The 19,686-nt window shown below is 33.0% G+C and overlaps 1 protein-coding gene, 1 long non-coding RNA gene and 1 pseudogene across 3 annotated transcripts; 1 reads left to right on the forward strand and 2 right to left on the reverse strand.

Moving 5' to 3' along the window:
* Positions 1-17: 17 nt before the first annotated feature.
* LOC126681585 (probable pectate lyase 4) lies at positions 18-2,520 on the forward strand (annotated as a pseudogene).
* A 1,321-nt stretch (positions 2,521-3,841) lies between these two features.
* LOC126680122 (uncharacterized) lies at positions 3,842-6,829 on the reverse strand. Its single transcript, XR_007641056.2, has 3 exons — positions 6,673-6,829; positions 6,015-6,087; positions 3,842-5,896 (listed from the first exon to the last, which is right to left on the reverse strand). It is a non-coding gene; the product is annotated as an uncharacterized LOC126680122 (long non-coding RNA).
* Positions 6,830-13,883: 7,054 nt separating this feature from the next.
* LOC126682905 (potassium transporter 10-like) lies at positions 13,884-18,745 on the reverse strand. Of its 2 annotated transcripts, none has more exons than XM_050378673.2 (9): positions 18,429-18,745; positions 18,027-18,190; positions 17,306-17,528; positions 16,973-17,218; positions 16,793-16,843; positions 16,447-16,707; positions 15,798-15,965; positions 15,424-15,678; positions 13,884-14,945 (listed from the first exon to the last, which is right to left on the reverse strand). In XM_050378673.2, the coding sequence occupies exons 2-9, from the start codon at positions 18,147-18,149 to the stop codon at positions 13,948-13,950; spliced, it is 2,325 nt and encodes a 774-aa protein (XP_050234630.1). In that variant the 5' UTR covers positions 18,150-18,190; positions 18,429-18,745; the 3' UTR covers positions 13,884-13,947. The 2 variants fall into 2 exon arrangements, with proteins under 2 accessions (XP_050234630.1, XP_050234629.1); XM_050378672.2 differs by having other exon boundaries at positions 18,027-18,245.
* Between the last annotated feature and the right edge of the window lie 941 nt (positions 18,746-19,686).

The following is a 19,686-nucleotide window of genomic DNA, read 5'->3' on the forward strand; positions in this document are numbered from 1 at the left end:
TCTACTCTAATTCTCTAATGGCTAAGGGTTCACTAAACCCAACCCTTAACATTATAGTAAAGTATTTTTTTGTAAAACACAATGATTGGGAACCTGATTACTGCTGACTATGCTAAATACTAAGAATAAAGTGTAACTGATGGGCTAGAAGGAACAATACATGACCATGTCCCTAGATTTTTAAAAAAGAGACGATGAAAAAAGTACCTAAAATTTTAAAAATATTTACAACAGTATTTGTAAACCTTTTTTATTTACAAAAATACGACTGATTTAAAATTAATTACAAAAGTACCAAAAAATGAAAATTAATTACAAAAGTACGATTTGTATAATGTCGGTATAATTATGATATAATTTTGGAATACTAAAACTATAAATCAGATAATATAAAAATAATATTTGGTTTATTATTGGTATAATTTCAGTATATTTTCGGTATATAGATTATAATTTTTTATATATATTTTCTAGTTGATAACATGTATATTTTTTTTATATGTACTTTTCACTATAGTTGGTAATGAACCAGAGAATTTGTATATTGTTGGTATAATTTTAGTATATTGTTAGGTTAATATTTAGTATGCGATGTTGATGTAATAATAAAATTTTAGTATATTTAGATGTGTACACTTTTGGTATACTGTTGGTATAATTTTGGTATATTATTAATTTAATTTTTAGTATACGATTTGATGTAATTTTGGTAAATTTTCATTTAGTATTAATAAAATCTCAGTATGTATAATGTCGGTATAATTTTGATATAATATTGATATAATGTTGATATAATGTTAGTTTATTAGTATACTGACATTATACCCACAGTATACACCGTATATTTGATATTTTTTTTATTTTTTTGTACTTTTATAAATATTATTAATATTTTTATAAATGAAAAAAGTCAACATATAGTTTTGTAATTATTTTCATTTTTTTTGGTAAATGGTGTAATTTCCTCTTAAAAAAATGGAACAACAATTCCAGAGTTGTATTTCTATTGTGTTCCTCAATGATAAAAAGTGAATTTGAAATACAATTATACTCCTATATATGAAAATCATGCTTAAACAAACTAGGTGATTGAGAAGTGGCTCAAATTAACTAATCTTTTATGTGTAAAATAAAATCGAACCAAATTAATAAATATAATTTTTTATATAATCAAATTGAACTGAGTTAAACCGATTTTTGTTTAAAACAATTCCAAACACATTCATTTTTTCAAAACTGGATTGGACTATTTTTTTTTCCAAAAAAAAAAACAGTTAAACCAAATGGAACAGTCAGATTTGGTCAATTAGCATTGACTTGATATTTTTTTTTCAAAATCAAACTGAACCAAAATTTTATTTGTCTAAAACTAATTTAAACTGAAATTTTGAAAAATTATTTTTTTCCAAACCAAATTAAACCGCCAAATCAAGCCGATCGATTTAGTCAATTTTTGACTTGGTTATTTTAGTTTGGTTTATATTAGAGCATAATTAAACAGTTTATATCTAAAATTGAATCAAACCGAAAAATTGGGTTTTTCTTATGAACTACAAAAAGCAATTGAAGGTATAATAAGAAACAATGCTTTTTTGTCGGAGTTGCCACCATCTATCAACAACATACAACCGTACTTTGATTATATCACTCATGATTATGAGCTTCTATTTATTATCAAAATTATACCTCTACCATTTAAAATTGCTAAAATTCATCTGTGTTAGCCATAATTAGGGGCGTGAAAATTAAACTGAATCAAATTAACCAAACTTTACAAATTTTATAACCATATTGAAACCAAATTAACCAAACTTTTCAAATTTATAACTCATTTCAACATTTTTAATTTCAATATTTCTCTTTCGGTGCTACATAGTTCCGCATAAGGGTTGTTATCTTGTTTTTTTTTATTCTCATGTCGATTTTAAGTGCTCATGTTTCGATAGCTTAGATGATGGTCTCGGATCACTTTGTGAGGGTTGCAGGAGAAAAGAATCACAATGGACTGTTTTCGAACATTAATCTTAGTTCATACTTGAGTGTATCACCTTATAGGACAATAGATGGTAGAGGGCAAAGGATAAAGTTTAGAGGAAAGGGCTTAAGACTTAAAGAATGTGAGCATATAACTATATGCAATCTCGAGTTCAAAAGGCGGTAGAGGGCATGATGTTGATGGTATTCAAATAAAGCCGAACTCGGAACACATTTGGATAGGTAGATGCAGCCTTCGCAAGGACTTGATATCACTAGACAAAGCATGGATATCACCATTCCTGTAAATGTTGGATTATAATTATCACTTTTTTGCATCAGATGTTACTTTGCGGAGCATGACAGGACTATGCTTATTGGAGCAGACCCCTCTCATATTGGCGATAGATGCATCCGGGTGTCAGTTCGCCAATGTTTCTTTTACGGAACAAGGCAAACGCAACCTCGCCTTAGATTTGACAAAGTTCATCTATAGACTAAATAAACTCGGAATTGGGAATTTATGCCATTTATGCAAGCATAGAATCCCAGGTAAAACATCTGCACCGTATATAGTTATTATAATGTGTTCATAATCTCAAACTGTTAGTGTTTCGACTTTTTTCATTTTAGTTATTATATTTCATCACATATTTTCTCAATGCAATATATATGAAGCAGAACCTGTGAATATTACACAGAAAAGGTAAACTTTTTCCGCTGTAATTACTTCAGAGCTCTATTTTGAAACTTTGACTGCAATGTGATTATTAGTAATTATAGGTTTAAATGGAGAATGATGCAGAACTTGAGCCAAAAATAGTGACCATGTCACAGTAGTACATATGATAACTTTAGGCTGCAATATGATAATTGCAGGCTCAGGTCTTGAATGAGTTGGTTATTTTAAGCTGTTAATATGATCATTTCAGACTGCAGTATGATGAATCTAAGCAGTGGCGGATCTAAGATTTTTTCTCAGTCCGGGCTTGACTTCTAATTCGTCGGTTGTCCGGATTTAACCTCTGACCTGAATTCACCACAAACCTATCTTTTGCATTTTCAACTAATGCTGCATCTGCAGTTCTTAATAGCTTATATCAGCAGTCCTGTAATCTTATTTTTTATCGTCTTACTTTCATCGATTTCAATACTGTAAGGCGTAGTGTAACCTTGTACAATACGCCTTATCTCTAATTCATGGTATGCAAAAATCTAACCAAACAAAATTATTGAACCGAACAACACCGACAAATTCAGTTATGCTCGATTTGAAATAGTAAAAAAAATCGACTTCTCTGTTCATTTTGATTTTTGGAGTAAAACATTTCAATGGTTTGCAGGCAGCAGTCAAGGAAGAAGCTCAGCCTAGCTTAGTAAGATATGAAGGAGATGCATTTCTGAGGGAGCTCAACCATGCTTATTAACCGGAGTCGGGGAAGAATGTGTATTCCACCCAAGCGAGTATTATCCGACATGGACAGTAGAACCACCATCAGAGTCATTGAAAGCTCTCATCCACATTTATGCAGGTTGGCAAGCTATTCCTGCGCCAGCGGATGATATAACGGATAAATTTCTCGATCTTGGAAACGACAATTAAACCCTTTCTGATCAAGAAGATACAATACGAGCGCATGACTGTTGCAATTATTTTTTAGAATCGCTTATTTTGATTTACAAAATTAAACAGAGTAAGAATCGAAAAGCTACTCCATGGCTAATCTCCCCTATCTTATTCGTTGTCGTTTTTTCGCTCAATTTGTACTAAATTTTACAATGTAAAAATTCATAACACTATATTGTAAATAACTGTTTTAAAAGCTAATAAAGTACAAGTATTGCAAAATAAATCACCATTTAAAGATTGTTCAAGATTATGTAAACTGCATATTCAAAACATAAACAAGATTGAAAAGACAAAACCATGACTTGAAAACAAATAGCATAAATAGATCAAGTTAGAGAATCTAAATCAAGAACCTGATAACAAAAAGTACATCAACAAAACCTAGAACTTGACTCAAATGATCTTGTGAAAATTAAGTTTAACATGGGAAATATGAAAAATATTGTTCCAATCTTTTCCTATATCTTTCTGATACCTCTGTTCAAGCAGAGGGCACAGGAAGATCGACAACGAAAAAAGAGTTGAAGGCAGCCCATGTTCCGACAAGAACACGAGCTGATTGCAAATTTCCAGTCCTCTAAGAGATGTTAGGTGCTGAAGCCCAAGTAGTCCAAATTTGTCAACTATGAGACTGTAGACCTAAAGGCAACTTCTTGAACAGAATATCGCGAAAGTCGTCTTGCAACTTCATTATAACGATGGCTGGAGCTCTCGGAAGTGAAGCTACCAGCTGCAGGCATACATAAACTTCAAGTGTTGCTAATGGAGGAAGGTGGCGGAGCAGTGCTGAAGTCAGATTGGGAAATTCCCTGATGTAAAGTTCCTAGAGAAGGGGGAAAGCTCGATTTTCATCATCACTTTCAAAAGAAACCCATTCATGCAATTGTGGCATCTTTTCAAACTCCAAGATTTTGAGGGATCGAAATGGGTTGGTTTGGGACACAGAACCTCCATAGAATTCAGGACCAACAACCATGATTCCACCAAACTCTGTAATTGCGAGATCCTCTAGAGATGCTAACCGCCCAAGCGGTGGCAAATTTAAACAGTTTTTGCATCCACTGAGCTTTAACGACACTACGTTTGAGAATGAATCAGCTCCTACCCAACACGAATGCTTTGCCTCTATAACCAACAATAGATAGACATTCAATATTTTGATAAGGCTGTAATATCTCAATGACATCTCTGTCATTTGGTTAATCATCAGAATTATTCGGACCATTGTTCCATTTCAGCTCCAACTCCTTAAGATGCTTCACCCTTTAGATCGTCGTCTGAAGAATCCTCAACATCGATAATATTTTCAAGATTCGGAATTCACAGTTTATCTTGCAGATGCTGAAGTTCTCCCAACTTCTTGATGTTAGATGTAGTTCCAATTGTATTAGGCAATACAACAAAGTGTGTGCACTCATGTAAGATTAGTGTTTGCAAATTATACAAAATGGTCACAACTTCAGGCAACTTTTTAATTGATGCTGTAGAGAGATCCAGATATCGTAAATGCTTGAGGTATTCGATCGACTGGGCAGCTCGGATACACTCTGATATTGGGACAGAGAATCTCTGTTTTAGTAACCTTGCTTGAATCATTACCATCCAGGCTACAACAAAATTTCACGGAAATATATATATTAGATCATGCATAGTGAAGCTCGAACGACAAACCTCGATCGTTGAAAAAGTAACCTCGATACAAGATCACGAAAGTACTCTTCACCTAGCTCTTCAATTTCCTTATCAACACTCGAATCAACCGAGAAACCCTCAGCCATCCACAAAAGAATCAACTCCTCCTTTTCATTCATAATCTTTCTAGAAGGCAGCTCATGTTGAAGCAAGGATACGAGCTGGGGAACAATTGCAATTTTCCACTTCTCTAAGAGATGTTAAGTGCTGAAGCCGAGTGTAGTCCAAATTTTTCAGATTTTGAAAATCCCAAATCTTAAGTGATGTGAGAGTGGAAGGCAGAAGTTCCATTCCGGGGAAGGATCGACATTTGAGCACCCCAAACTGCAAAATCTCCCAGTCCGTATAATTCTCACTCCAAACATGATCCAAAACAATAAAAAATATTTTTCCGACACCACCCATTCCAAGACCAACAACATCTTAGCATATGCTTCTGGTTAGCAGAAACAGATAAGCATATGCACACACTTTCACATGTAAATACATGTAACTTACACTAGATTTATCCAAGTCCGGAGTAGATTCACAAATATATGCAACGCACTTGTGTAAACCTGTGATGTTTCGATCATGAGATTCGTCCACCACCTTGGTTCCCTGCATAATGTAAACTAGTTTAGACATCTTACATATGCAACGCTGAACACCATAGTAATGTACTAGTATAATAGAAAAAAGATTGCATGTATTCAGAATCGGAAGTCTAATAGCTTACCAGACGGGTGTAGAAGTCTAGCACTTGTCTACGAAATGAATCCATGCCTCCCTTGATCACATCTGGCTTGTTCCTATTATAAACACAATGTTAAGTACTACAATGATCTGATGGTTCCTAGCTGTTATGACACTGAGATTCTTATCTTTGCAGATTAAAATTCAAAGCGTAAGTAATTAACACAGCTTAAGTAAATTTAAGATTTTTATCTTTGATTTTCTTATTAACTTTTCATGGATATATCATGTATCATCTACACTTTGATAATCTCTGTACTTGTCATTTATAAACCATAAATTCCTTTTCAACTAAGTTTCACAACAACTTATTAGTATATTACAGTACTAATTAAGCTTCAACTTAAGAGAATCTTGACAATTAATACATATATCAAGAAAGACAAAGAGAATTTCAGTTCAACGTATATGCATCATGAATGCCATCATGTGCACTGCCCATACACAAAAGTTAGAATTCGTATTCACTGTTGAACCTTTGTTTTCCTACAAGGCAACAATCATTTTTATTATCTTTGTCCTTAACACACTCATCAACCGTTGGAATCTTCACTTATAATTTCTCTTCTACCAACACCATCTTTTTGATCAACTAATTTCTCCTTCTTTCAAAAATTCACATCAGTAAAAAAGTTGTTTACCTGATCGAATCGCCTGGCGGATCTATTTGAAGAATTGTATATTGAAGGAGGTGTGGTGGAGCAGCAGCAGATTTGTATTTCTGAAGGGACTAAGAAGGCTCTTAAGTTTGTGTTTGTTTTTAGGGTTTGGTTTGTTGGGATGTTGGAGATCTAGGCTTTGGATGTTACCTTTATAAATTAGAAAAGTTGTTTGTTTTTGGCAAAACCCATGCGAAGGCCCCTGTACTTTACCTGTTTTGTTCGAGAGGTCCCTATTCTAAAGTTTGTCACGTCTGGATCCTTCTACTTGTCAAAATCTTAATTTTCACACCCTTACATGGATGGAACTTGGCAAGTGAGACTCACTCTCCGTTAGTTAACAGAAATATATGATGTGGCATTCCACTAATATGTTGAGGTCTACGTGGCATTACAATTTTATAGAGTATTTTATACAAAATCATAATTAATAAACAATTAGTAAAACAAAAAAATATTGATGATGAAATGATAATTTTACCATCATCTTCTTCTCCATCTCTGTGTTCCTTCCAACACCATTTTTTTTGCCAAAACTTAAATAAAGACGTCTACTGCTTTAATTTATTCAACTTGCACTGATAATGTAAAACAAACAATAATTTCTTCAATTGTATTTAGTTGATCATGCTCAATAATTCAACAAACTATTGCAATTTTTATAGTTAATGGAATGACAACTGCAATAAAACCCAGAACACAAATAGTTACAAAAAATCAAAGAAAATCAGCAATCGGAAACCAACAATCGGATGAATCGAGAAGAAATTAACTATACTAATTTCATATCATCCAAAACTAAATATTGTTAATTGATAATTCAGAAAGAGATGGGAAGGAAATAAGCTCAGAAAGCTGCTGCCATGCCCGTAGTTTGATAACAAACCCTAACTTTTCAGATTAAAAATTAAACATTCCAGCCACATACTCTCCACAACTCAATCTCTACTCGACAAGGGCGCCAATCGCGCCGATTCATCACTCTCTATAGCCAAACAATTCGACGTGGTCTTCTCCATAGTTGGGGCAGCAGTGGCGGTGGTTTCTTCCTCAAACTGAGGTAAGATGGGAGTAAAGGCTTGTTTTCCATCTAAGTATTCAAAAAAACAATCTGGTACTAAAACATCTAAAAATGAATGATCTTTAACAGTTTTTAGATGAATTTGGATGAAATTTGAGAATTGAAAACTCTGAAGATTTAATAGGGAATTAGGTTTAAAGGAGGAGGAGTTTGATCCAGTCAATATGGGTATTAGGAAATCATAAAAAAAGCATAATTGAGTTGTGAGATTTGAAGAAAATGATGTAATTTTTTATGGTAATTTGGTGAAGAAGATGAAGTGAAATAAAAGAAAAAAATACACTTAGGGTCCTTAAATTTTATAAATATTCATTTATGGGATTAAAAGTAAAAATATCAAGGTATTTTTCTTTTCACACTCTCACTAACGGAGAGTGAGTTTCACTTGTTAACTTCTGTCCATGTAAGGGTGTGAAAATTAAGATTTTGACAAGTACAAGGATCCGGACGTGACAAACTTTGGAATAGGGACCTCTGGAACAAAACGGTTAAAATACAGGGGCCTCCGTATAAATTTTGCCTTTGTTTTTTTTAGCCATGCATTACATGTTGCTGTCAGATGAGATGCTCCCAAACAACATTTTGGTTAGCTCAAGGAATAAGAAGAGGAAACTATAGATAGGCTAGGGCGCCTTGTATTACATAATTCAAAAAGCAACCCTCGTTGGTGGTCAATCACGAGAATAGAGGAAAAAAGCATACCTTAAAAGAAACAAGAGTTATGAGTGTACATGATCGAGCTCTTTCCCTTAGACTTGTGACGAGAAGAATGTTCAAAGCACTAAAAGGATATTAAACTCTCTGGGTCACTCAAGTCTCAGGAAATATCAAAAAGGTCACTAAAGTCAATTTTCTTACAAAATGGTCACTGAAATATACCTTTTATTACAAAAGGATTCACCCATATAAAACGACGTAAAAACATAACATTTTTGCTTATGTGGCAAGCCAAAATTACAAAAAGGAACATAGTTCATTGACTTTTTTTTCAAAAAAGGTATAATTCAATGACTTTTTTGTAATTCACGAAAATTTTAGTGTTCTTTTCGTAACAATAAAATATTTTTATAACAAAAGGTATAGTTCAGTGACTAGTTTGTAAAAAAATTGATTTTAGTGACCTTTTTAAAATTTCATGAGACTTGAGTGACTCAGGAAATTTAATATCCCCATTTTTAACTACCACTTCAAAAAATGGACCATGCCACAGAGGAAGAGGAAGAAGAAGAAGAAAAAGAAAAAGAAGAGGAAATTGACAGAGAATCACATGCTGCTCTGAGATGTGATTATATATATTCAACAAAAAAAGGTTTGAATCGCCTGCCTCATGAATGCTTATTTTTTGCTATTTGGTGCATGGTGCACATCACAATTATGGCTGCATGTCACTCAATTAAGGCCTAATTACTTAAAAAACCTCCACTTTATAATATTTTTTCGTTTATACTATGACCTAGAAAAAGTTCATTTGTACCCTTTTTTGATTTTTCATTTTCAACTCTACCCTAAAGCACTAAATTAAACTTTTTTATAGGCCTAATTACTTAAAAAAACCCCACCTTATAACATTTTTTCGTTTATACCCTCACGTAGGAAAAAGTTCATTTGTTCCCTTTTTTTTATTTTTCGTTTTCATCTCTACTCTAAAATTTAATTTTTTTGATAATTAAATTAATTAAAGGATGAAAACATTATAAATGATTAATAATATTAATGTTTAATTAGAATATAAGCTAAATATAAAGGATAATTTTAAATATTTTCCAAATGAAAAAAGGTCAAATTAGCTCTTTAGGGTAGAGATGAAAATGAAAAATAAAAAAAAGGGTACAAATGAATTTTTTTCTAGGTCAGGGTATAAACGAAAAAATTTTACAAAATGGGGGTTTTTTTTTAAGTAATTAGGCCTTTTTTATATAGAAAAAATTTAAAATAATCCTTCATTTTTTAACTTATTTGTATTTTTTCAAATAGAAAAAAGATGATGTAACCTTTCTATTTAATTATTTTTAATGTTTTCATCCTTTAATTAATTAAATTTTAGGGTACAATTGAAAATAAAAAATCAAAAAAAGGGTACAAATAAACTTTTTCCTAGGTCAGGGCATAAACGAAAAATTGTTTCAAGATTGAATTTTTTTAAGTAATTATGCCCTAAATTAATCATGTATTCTACTATTTTCTATCTTTCATTTTTTTCACTAAAAAATATTCATTCACTCCCTACACATTAACAAGCATAAGATCAAAAAAAATATATTCAGATTTTATGATTTTAAATAACAAATTATACTTTAACAATTCTGTTCTTCTATTTGACAATCAAATAAATAATTTTTTATTTTTAATATTTGTTTATATTTTAATCTTTTGAAAAACAATTGCAGTTTTCAAATCCCTTTTGAAAAATATACTTTACCCGGTGAATAATATACCACTGCTAATTTTATCGGATGTCCCCGAAGGGATAATACACTACTACTAGAATACAGTGATTTAGCGACGAACATTTGTGACGGACTTGGTATCCGTCGCTAATATCGCTATTTTGCGAACGAAGTTGGTGACAGATTCCAATCTGTCGCAATGTAGTTTTAGCGACGGATAGACCGTCGCCAAATCCGCCGCAACACAGTTTTAGCGACAGGTAGATCGCCGTGAATCTGTCGCTAAGTTGACGGGAGCTTGGAGGGAAAGTTTGGCGCCGAGTTTTTAACCAAATTTAGCTGGCCGGGATTGAAATGCAACGTTTCACTTTCAGGTTCCAGATATGTTTGTCGCTAAATATTAGCAACGGAATGTGATATCTTGTTGTTAATACGCATGGGACCTTAAATGTTGCGTTTCATATAGGTTTAATTTTAACGACGGAATTCGATATTTGTCGCTAGATTTAAACCTAAAAGAAAAGCGCAGTTTCTCTTCTTCCTCATTCTGTCAGTTTACAAATTTTTTTGACCGACGATTGTTCTGGCGTCCCCCTTTTGTTGACCAGCGATCCCCCCTTCCCCTTCCCCTTTTTTCGACGGGTGATTCCCCCTTTTTCTCTATTTTCTCTTATTCCGGCTGCCACCACCTCCATACGTAGCCGCCTCTCGCTGCCGTCAGTTAAGTAATTTTTTTAATTGTTTTGTTAACTTATTTATTAGATTAAATATTAATTAGCTTAATTAGGTAAATTTTTTAATTAATTTGTTAATTTTATATTTAGATTAATTTATGTTAAATTGTTAGTATATTAGATTGAGTGATTAATTAGGTTTAATTTTTATTAATTGTTTAATCAGGTTAAATAGATTGTTTAATTAGGTTAAGTTAATTAGGTTAATTAATTGTTTAAATAGGTGATTTTGTTATTTTAGGTTAATTTGTTAAGTTAATTAATTTATTAATTTATAATGATATGGGTTTATTAATTAATCAGGATAATTATAGTTGTTTAATTAAATTTTTAAATTATTATTAGGTTAACTATTAGTTAAATAATTAATTAGGTCAATTAGGTTAAATTGTTAAGTTTGTTATGCACAGCTCCCTGAGGAGAGATTGTGGAATCTGATGCCCTCTCAGTTGTCCATCGTCTCCAACAGCCGGACTCAGCAATTGACAATGTTCAACTTATCATGGACGATTGCATGAAAATTGCTAGAGATAGGGCTCTAGTGTTTCAGCATATTCGTAGAAATGGCAATGTTGTCCATGCCCTTGCAAAATGGGGTATTTTCTATGGTAGATCTCGTAATTTTGACGGTGAAATTCCTTTCCCGGTCAATGAGCTTGTAACTATTATTCCCTACTTAATAAAGCTCTCTTTTTCTCTCAAAAATAATAAAATAGAATGTGAAATTCATAGATTGTAAGAATCATATCAAATCCAACAAATTCTACGATCAATTTGGCTCCAATCCAAATCCACCTAAACTCATTCTTGAACAATTCTAGAAATGCATACCGTGAAAAGAAATAAAGTATAAAGGGCATATGGTTTTGGAAGATCATTTGGCGACCTAAAAAAGCCATCACCTCATTGCATGATTAAGGTTGTGGATCGATGATTTTGCCTGAAACTTACCAAAATCTATCAAATGAAAATATGTGAAATATCCAAAATAAAACCAAAATGAAGTATGGTTAAAACCAAAACCAAAACCAAACCAAACTATTTCATGGTTTGTAACCGAACTGAACCGTATCCACTGAACCAAGCATCTAACTTAGGTTTAATTTGGTTCAGTTAAACGGCTTGTTTCGGTTTTTGTACAACACTAAGCATAAGACCTTGCAGGGCAGCTCCAGCTACAATGCTCATAAGAAAATTGAGGACAATACTTGCTACTGCCATCAAAACACTTTCAACCAAAATCATACAAGCATAAAGTAAGGACACACACACAGCATAGAAAACATTGAAGTCGTTTTTGACGTCCCGTAAGGTAGTAATGCTATAGCTCCAGGGATAACTGAAATCATTCGTTAAAATGCCAATCACAAAATTAGAAAGAACTACCAATTCATATCGCCATGATTTTATAAATCTATGCTAAACGTCCAAGATTCTGATACACCACACTCTTTCATCACCCAAATGGAACATTTTACGCGATTAATAGAAGAATTACTATGAACAAATTTAATTTCATCACAGTATATTCAAAGGACTAATGCATCAGAAACCATTATTTCTATGAATTACTCATTTTGTTCTATAAACAATCCAATGGACAACACAGTCGAGCACGAATGAGAACCAAAGACACAATCCTAATCATTTTGCAGTCATTTCACACACATCCTCTGGAATAAATAGACGACCCCAATTTTCATCAAGACACACAAATCAAATCAAACCATAACATGAACGAACAATATCAGATTTAAAAGCTAAAAGTTCACCAGGTTGCCACAATCTAAAGGACTCATAATAACTAAAAGTTCACCAGGTTGCCACACCTTCAAAGAAAGCACTACTAGTTCTTTTATGCACCAAAGCAGATTCTCCCTAAATTTATTCTCCACGAACCAGTCATGAGTAGTAATTACAATGCTCCAAGATTGTTCTCCACCATACTTTTCACTAAAATAAAAAAATTCACCCTATAACCATGATAGGACTGCTTATCATGCTTCCATAATATATGTAACAAGTGATCGGCCACACAATTAATGAATGAAGAATTTTTCAGAGAGGACTAATGCATCAGAAACCGTTAATTCCTTAAATTGCTCATTGTGTTCTACATAAAAGCCATGAACAACAATTTTTTTAATTTTAAAACCAATGGTCCTATATGAACATGATCTAAAACAATCAACTTGGAGAAAAGAGTCGTATCATTTTTTAAATCATTATAGAAACTAACCGCTTTGCAGTCATTTCACACATCCCCTCGAATAAATAGACAGGCCGTAATTTTCATCAAGACACGCAGATTAAGTCATAACACGAACCAACAATACCAAATTTTTAGATACATAGGTATCATAAAATTCATCAAAAAGACAGTTAATTTAGCTGTTTATAGTGTCATGATCAGTAAAAACAAAAAGACATAAATATATAAAGTTAAACCAACTTGAGCAAAGCATGTTTCGAGTAGGTAGTTTGGGTCCAGTCTTACTCTTCTATGCTTGCTTGAACCTTCTAATCGGTTCTCTTCCCGAGTAAAATAAGGCTCTCCATGTAAGAATACATTTCAAAGATGTATCCATGAAAGCAAAGAGGGGTGACCCTTTGTGTCTCGGGGTCATAAGAAGCTATATCACCATCAAAGTCCTCAAAAAGAAGTCCACCATCAATGTCCTCAAAAAGAAGTATAATTTAATTTTATGGATCAATTTGATTCTAAAATTTGTATCTTCATTTTTAATTTTATCAGTCAATTAAGTCCCAAACTCTTTTAATTTAAACAAGGAACTCCAAAATTGTACCTCAAACATGAACTTATTTTGATCCGACATACAAATTTGGAGACCTAGTTGACTAAAGTGATCTATTTGATTCCGAAAATACAAATTTGGAATCTGATTGACCCAAAAAAGTTAAAATGTACTTATTCGATGCTGCGACACAAGTTTGAAGGTTGGGTGGACCTTTGTTCAAATTAGAATTGAATTGGTAGTAAAAATGATTTTTAACTTGTATTTATTTATCACTATAAGAGCTCCCCAAGTATTAATTATACATAAATAATTTGTCCAACATTGAGAAGACTTTCATGGGGAACATTTAAAATCATGCTATTTCCCCTACAGAACTTCCTCAAGATTGAATATCCATAATTAATTGCTATTTTCTTATAGAATCTTGAATCTTTCCTTGCTATAACTACTGCATTTCCTAGTATATGCACTACTCCAGCATTTCTACACTTTTTTAGAAATGCCAACTCATCATCTTCATCATCCATTTGGTTCCTACCTTCATTCTCCATTGTGCTAGATCCCATGGTCCACTCCACACCAGAAGAAACTGCATCACTACTACCATCATCTTTTGACTGATCAATATGCATCTCTTCACCATCTGAACTATATTGATCTGAATCCGAACAATGATCCATCATTGAATCGAGTCTAACCAATAAGAAAAGTTTCTCGAATAGCTTGTTTTCGAACTCGTCGTCTTTTTTGTGAAGGTCTTTATAACCATATCTAGCAATACAACGAAACATATGGTAATTCTTTGGTCCGATTCGCTTCACAAGAAACCTTTCTTCTTCTGGAACTGTATAGACAGGAAGATGCTTAACGCAAACGAAAACGAGAACTGAATGTATTGCAGGCAGGTTGGTGATGAAATGACAAAAGATGTGGGGTACCCCATGTGCTAACTCAGTATAGACAAGTCCGACGCCAGGTACCCTTACGAGCCCTAAACTAGGGCCGAGTCCGAGAATCCAAGCCATTGAAACCTTACTATGCATCTCGAACTCAAATCGTTTTGAAGTACCGTAATGCCAAAAGTACATGATTATAAAGAAAGCTGCAGCAATGACGAGAGGAACCCAACCTCCTTGATTAATCTTGAAGAGCACAGCAATAAAATAAGTGCCCTCGACGAGAATAGACAAGGTGGTGAAAATTAGCACAAAAAACCAATGCCATCTCCATACCAATAGCATGATTAGAATCATAAGGAATGTTGTTACCAACATGACGATAACAACTGCAGCACCTGTGATTTGACACGAATAAGTTCGTTAGTTATTCTAATTGTAAGTACTTGAATTAAAGAAATTTAAATGCTAAAACTTTTCATGCAGCTCAGTGGGCACTAGAGTTAACATCGTAAACTCTCGAGTAAGGGCGCGCATTTGGTTTAAACTGAACCTAACCGAATTGAGCTAAACTTTTAATTTTTCTAAGCCAAACTGAAACTAAAATTATAAGGATTTAAAATTGTTCAAATTTTTTTTAAATAAACTAGTTAGTTCGGTTGATTTTTTTAATTTGGTTTTAACCAATAATGAAGTGAAGCTTTTTTTATTCCTCAAAACAAACCAACCCGAAAACTGAATTTTTTTATAATATCAAACCGGAATTTATCAATTCGGTTCGTTTGGCACACCCCTACTCTCAAGCTCACAAGCAATACATATATAAAGAGAGAGAGAGTTAGAAAATCTAATAAACTTAGTAGTGATTAAGCTTACCCGAAGCATTTCCTATTTGGATTTGATTTTTGAATGCAACTGTGACAGCAATGCAGAGAATCATAAGAACCCAATTGATGTCCGGGATATAGATTTGGCCTTGTAATTTCTTTGATGTATGAACAACTTTAACTCTTGGAAAGCAATCAACAGCAAGAGCTTGCTTGATCAATGAAAAGGTTGCAGATATAGTGGCCTGGCTAGCAACAACAGCAGCAAAGGTTGCAACTATAAGTACTGGCCAATACATGCTTTCTGCAAAATTACCATTTGTAAGACATGAATTTGCATTGTGGAAATTTCGCTAAATACGCATAAATTACACCATCTTTCTATCTTTTCATATAAATTGAAGGCCAGGAGTGAGAATAAACCTGGAATAGACAGATAAAATGCATCATTTACATTATCTTTATTTTTCATGAGGTAGGCAGCTTGTCCAGTATAAGCTAAAAGAAGGCTTGGAAATACTATGACTGTAAAAGCGATCTGTATGGCTGCGACTGAAAAATGAGACAAGTCTGCGAAAAGTGCTTCTGTTCCTGTAATTAATAAACCATAAATCTACTTCAGAATCAATAGACAACAACTGCAAAATTAAAGTTTTTACCACTTTTAGTCTCCAAAGTCCAACCTTTGCTAAATATATCAATGCTATTGGAAATATTTAATTTGTGTCCTCTTACTTAACAAACTTTCATTTTTCAATTTAGCTGACATTATTGTTTAGATTTCAAATCAAGTTCTGCCGATGTGGCAATCAAATGCTACATTTTCCATAAATTCATGTTCGACTGTGATTCCACTTGCCACATCAGCAAAATTTGTTGGCAGCTGACAAGGCATGTCCAGCTACCACCCCGGCAAATTAGGTCTATTTTTTGAAGTTATCATAATCTAATGTACGTAAGAGTTGATAACTATAAGTACACAAATTCAAGTTATAAAAGTGAAGTTTGGAGACAAGAAGACTAAGAAGTCACAAAATTATTACACTAATTAACACATTAAATAGAAGATTACCTGTTATACTAAGTATAATACCTCCAAGGGAAGTCCAGCCACCTCTCCTCCCTTTTCTCAAATACCAATAGGTATACACTGGTGAAAATGCTTTAAGAGCATTCCTATCATATTTGCAAATATTGAATATGCCAATACTTCCAATTAGAGCAAACCAGAGGAGCACAATTGGGGCAAAGAGCCAGCTGAATTTGTCTATACCGTGGTGTTGCACACTGAACAAAATTACTAATATTGCAACTGCAATAGTGACAATTACATCTGCACAATACAAACCAAATGTACTTAGAAGAAAACAACAAATTAATCTTGAAGCAGTCAACAAACATAATTTACCGGCTTTTACCGTCACTAATCTTAGGATGCTCCAACTTGATTCCTTTAACAGCAGATAAAACTGTAAAGAGAAGTACTAGTCAGCATATTCTTTTATTTCTTTGCTTGATCATTATACTAAAGATGATACCTCTTACATGAGTTGCTAATTAGAGAAGCTTAAAGTATTGCCAAGAGTAGTAATGATGACCTGAAATTGCCGGAGTGAGAATCCCGTCTCCGATAACCATACAAGAGCCAACAAGAACAAGAACAAGAAGGGCATTCTTCCTAAGTGCATTTTTCTCTAGCCAGTTCTTTGTCTTTGCAGCAAATGATTTTTCACGGAAGGTGGAATGATAATAAGTTGTTAGCTTTTCATCGCTTCTATCTTGGTTGGGAATAGTCTTTATATTTGCATGCCGGCATAGTAAAGAATACAATGCAAACGTTCCTCCTGCCCCAGAAGAATGATGACGAGTTTAGAGAAGCTTGCCGGTCAAAACAACAACATCAAGAAACAGAGTTCATAAGATCATTTTACCTTGACCATTATCATTGGCTCTACACACAATAAAGACATACTTCAAGAGTGGTATAAGAGTGAGAGAATATATAATCAGTGATAGAGCTCCAACGACTTCCTCCGGATCCTCAATTCCATCAGGAAATGTATTATAGAAAACATACAAGGGAGAAGTCCCTAAATCTCCATAGACCACTCCCAGGCTTTGGAAAGCAAGCTGCAGAAGAACTAAAGTCGAAATCTGTGACAGTAAAAATAAACCAACAATCAAAACGATCTCTTAGAGCATTGATTAAGGTACACACTATCAATCAATGAGATTCAACTCATTGGTACAAGTCTAGGTTGTAAGGAAATGAGAACAATTAAATGTATCATAGTGAAAATGGTTACAACGAAATTGAAATTTAGAATGGAAATTAAGTTTCTGAAGTGAGGTTCATGAAAGTTTCTGCATTGAAAAATGCAAAAAGTCAGATCAAATGAAATTTCCCATGCTACTAAAGTATTGGTAGAATCATCATTCATCTAAAGGCTATAATGTCTCAAATTCTAACTCTAGTTGGGCTATCCAATTTAAACAACAAAAAACTCATATTCTCACAAACTATCAACACAAATCTTTGTAGTCTAAAGAACAGCTTCTATACTAATTAAATGACAGCGAATTCGGGGTGATTGACACAAATGTTAGCATTCCATTAACCACCACAACAAGTGATTGGAACATAAGCATTACCTTGTTGTCATACCTATTCTTAAGCTTGCCAGCCTCTTCATCCATAGGTTGATCAAGCTCCTGTTGCAAAGCCCACATATTCCCTTTATTATTGCTTGGCTCTTCATCGTTCGGCGAAGCCATTTCCGTCTCATCAATTTGTTTTTTCCCCTTGTTATCTCATGCTAAATCAAAATTCCAAACCTTAGAAAATCATCCAAGAAATTTCTAAAAGAACACCTGATAAAACAACAAAATCTTGATGATCACAATTTGCAAATAATTTTGGAGGAAAGATGTCTGGTGAGCAATGTAAACAAACAGATATACCAACAAAATGAAACCCTAATTAAAGAAATAACAGATAAAATGCTAAAAATGGATGAATGCCTTTAATTAGCAAAATCAAAAAAATTTCTTTACCATTATAATTACAATCTCTATCCTTCCCAAATCAAATTACCAATCAATGGCCACCGGCCACCGCCCACAAGCGGGTTTGGAACCAAAACTCCCGTAAAATATTTTTTTACCGGTTAGATTCGATTTCAAACTATGTCTACATATATATTTGGGATAATTGCAAAACAATCTATCAACTATAGACCAATCTGTATTGTCATCCCCAAACTTTAAATTTTAACAATATCATCCACCTATTTACACTTTTTTTTACAATTCAATACACCAATAAGAGAAATTACTTATTTTGCTAAATTTTACGATAAACGACGAAACTGCCCTAATAATTCTTGATGTAGAGTCATTTATTACATGAACACTTAAATTTAAAAAAATTTACATTTGTATTCTTCCGATAAGACAGCGACATGCCAGTGTGCGTCGGTCTTGTGCTAGCTCTACGTCAACCTTGTGCCACCGCGTGTTAGTCTTATATCGCTGCGTATGTCATTATTGGCGCGTCAAAGATATTTTAAATAAAAAATAAATGTATTAGTTATAAATATTTTATGTATTTGAAAAATATTTTTAAAAATTTGAATATCATTTTCATATACATCTATCTAAAATCATATCTGAAAATAGTTCAAGACATCTAAAAGACATGATACACATCATTTATATGTATCTGAAAGGTATCTCTACTCTATTTCAAGTTGAAATTATGTTTCATATACTTAGAAAACATATAAATTGTATCTCAAAAGATGTATCTAATATGTATCATAATTTCACACTTATTTTTTAAAATATAACATTTACTACTTGATTATTTTTATATAAAAAATCAGATTTCATAAACATTTCAAATACATTTATAAACAATGTATTTGTGAGGTATCCGAGATGTATCACCAATGAATTAGATACATATCTGAGATGTATCTACAATATATTGAAGTATTACCGTTGATGCTATGACGTGATAGATGCTGAAGAAGCTGGGACTGACACTTTGACGCACGAGACACATATCATTTTTTATTGGAAGAGTACAAAATATATAAAGAGAAAAAAATGATGAGTTAAACTTAGCATTTTTAAAAAAGATAGTGCTTGTTTTGCATTTTCTTATTATTTTCTCTAAATTTTAACAATGTCATCCATATATTTACACTTGCAACAATTATTTGATAAATTTATATGATCAAATTTTTACAATTAAAATATACATATCAAAATCATTAAACGAAATTGCAGGCTTGTATGGTTTTAAAGA

The sequence above is a fragment of the Mercurialis annua genome, linkage group LG5, assembly GCF_937616625.2.
Source record: "Mercurialis annua linkage group LG5, ddMerAnnu1.2, whole genome shotgun sequence".
NCBI classification, from domain to species: domain Eukaryota; kingdom Viridiplantae; phylum Streptophyta; class Magnoliopsida; order Malpighiales; family Euphorbiaceae; genus Mercurialis; species Mercurialis annua.

What these genes read in the sequence shown, in the direction of transcription:
- LOC126682905 (XM_050378673.2), bottom strand. Translation starts at nt 18,149, where the DNA reads ATGGCTTCGCCGAACGATGAAGAGCCAAGCAATAATAAAGGGAATATG. An exon ending in AGAATAGGTATGACAACAAG is followed by an intron (nt 17,529 to 18,026) that starts GTAATGCTTATG and finishes TTACTGTCACAG; the next exon opens with ATTTCGACTTTAGTTCTTCT. An exon ending in TCTCACTCCGGCAATTTCAG is followed by an intron (nt 16,844 to 16,972) that starts GTCATCATTACT and finishes TTCTCTTTACAG; the next exon opens with TTTTATCTGCTGTTAAAGGA.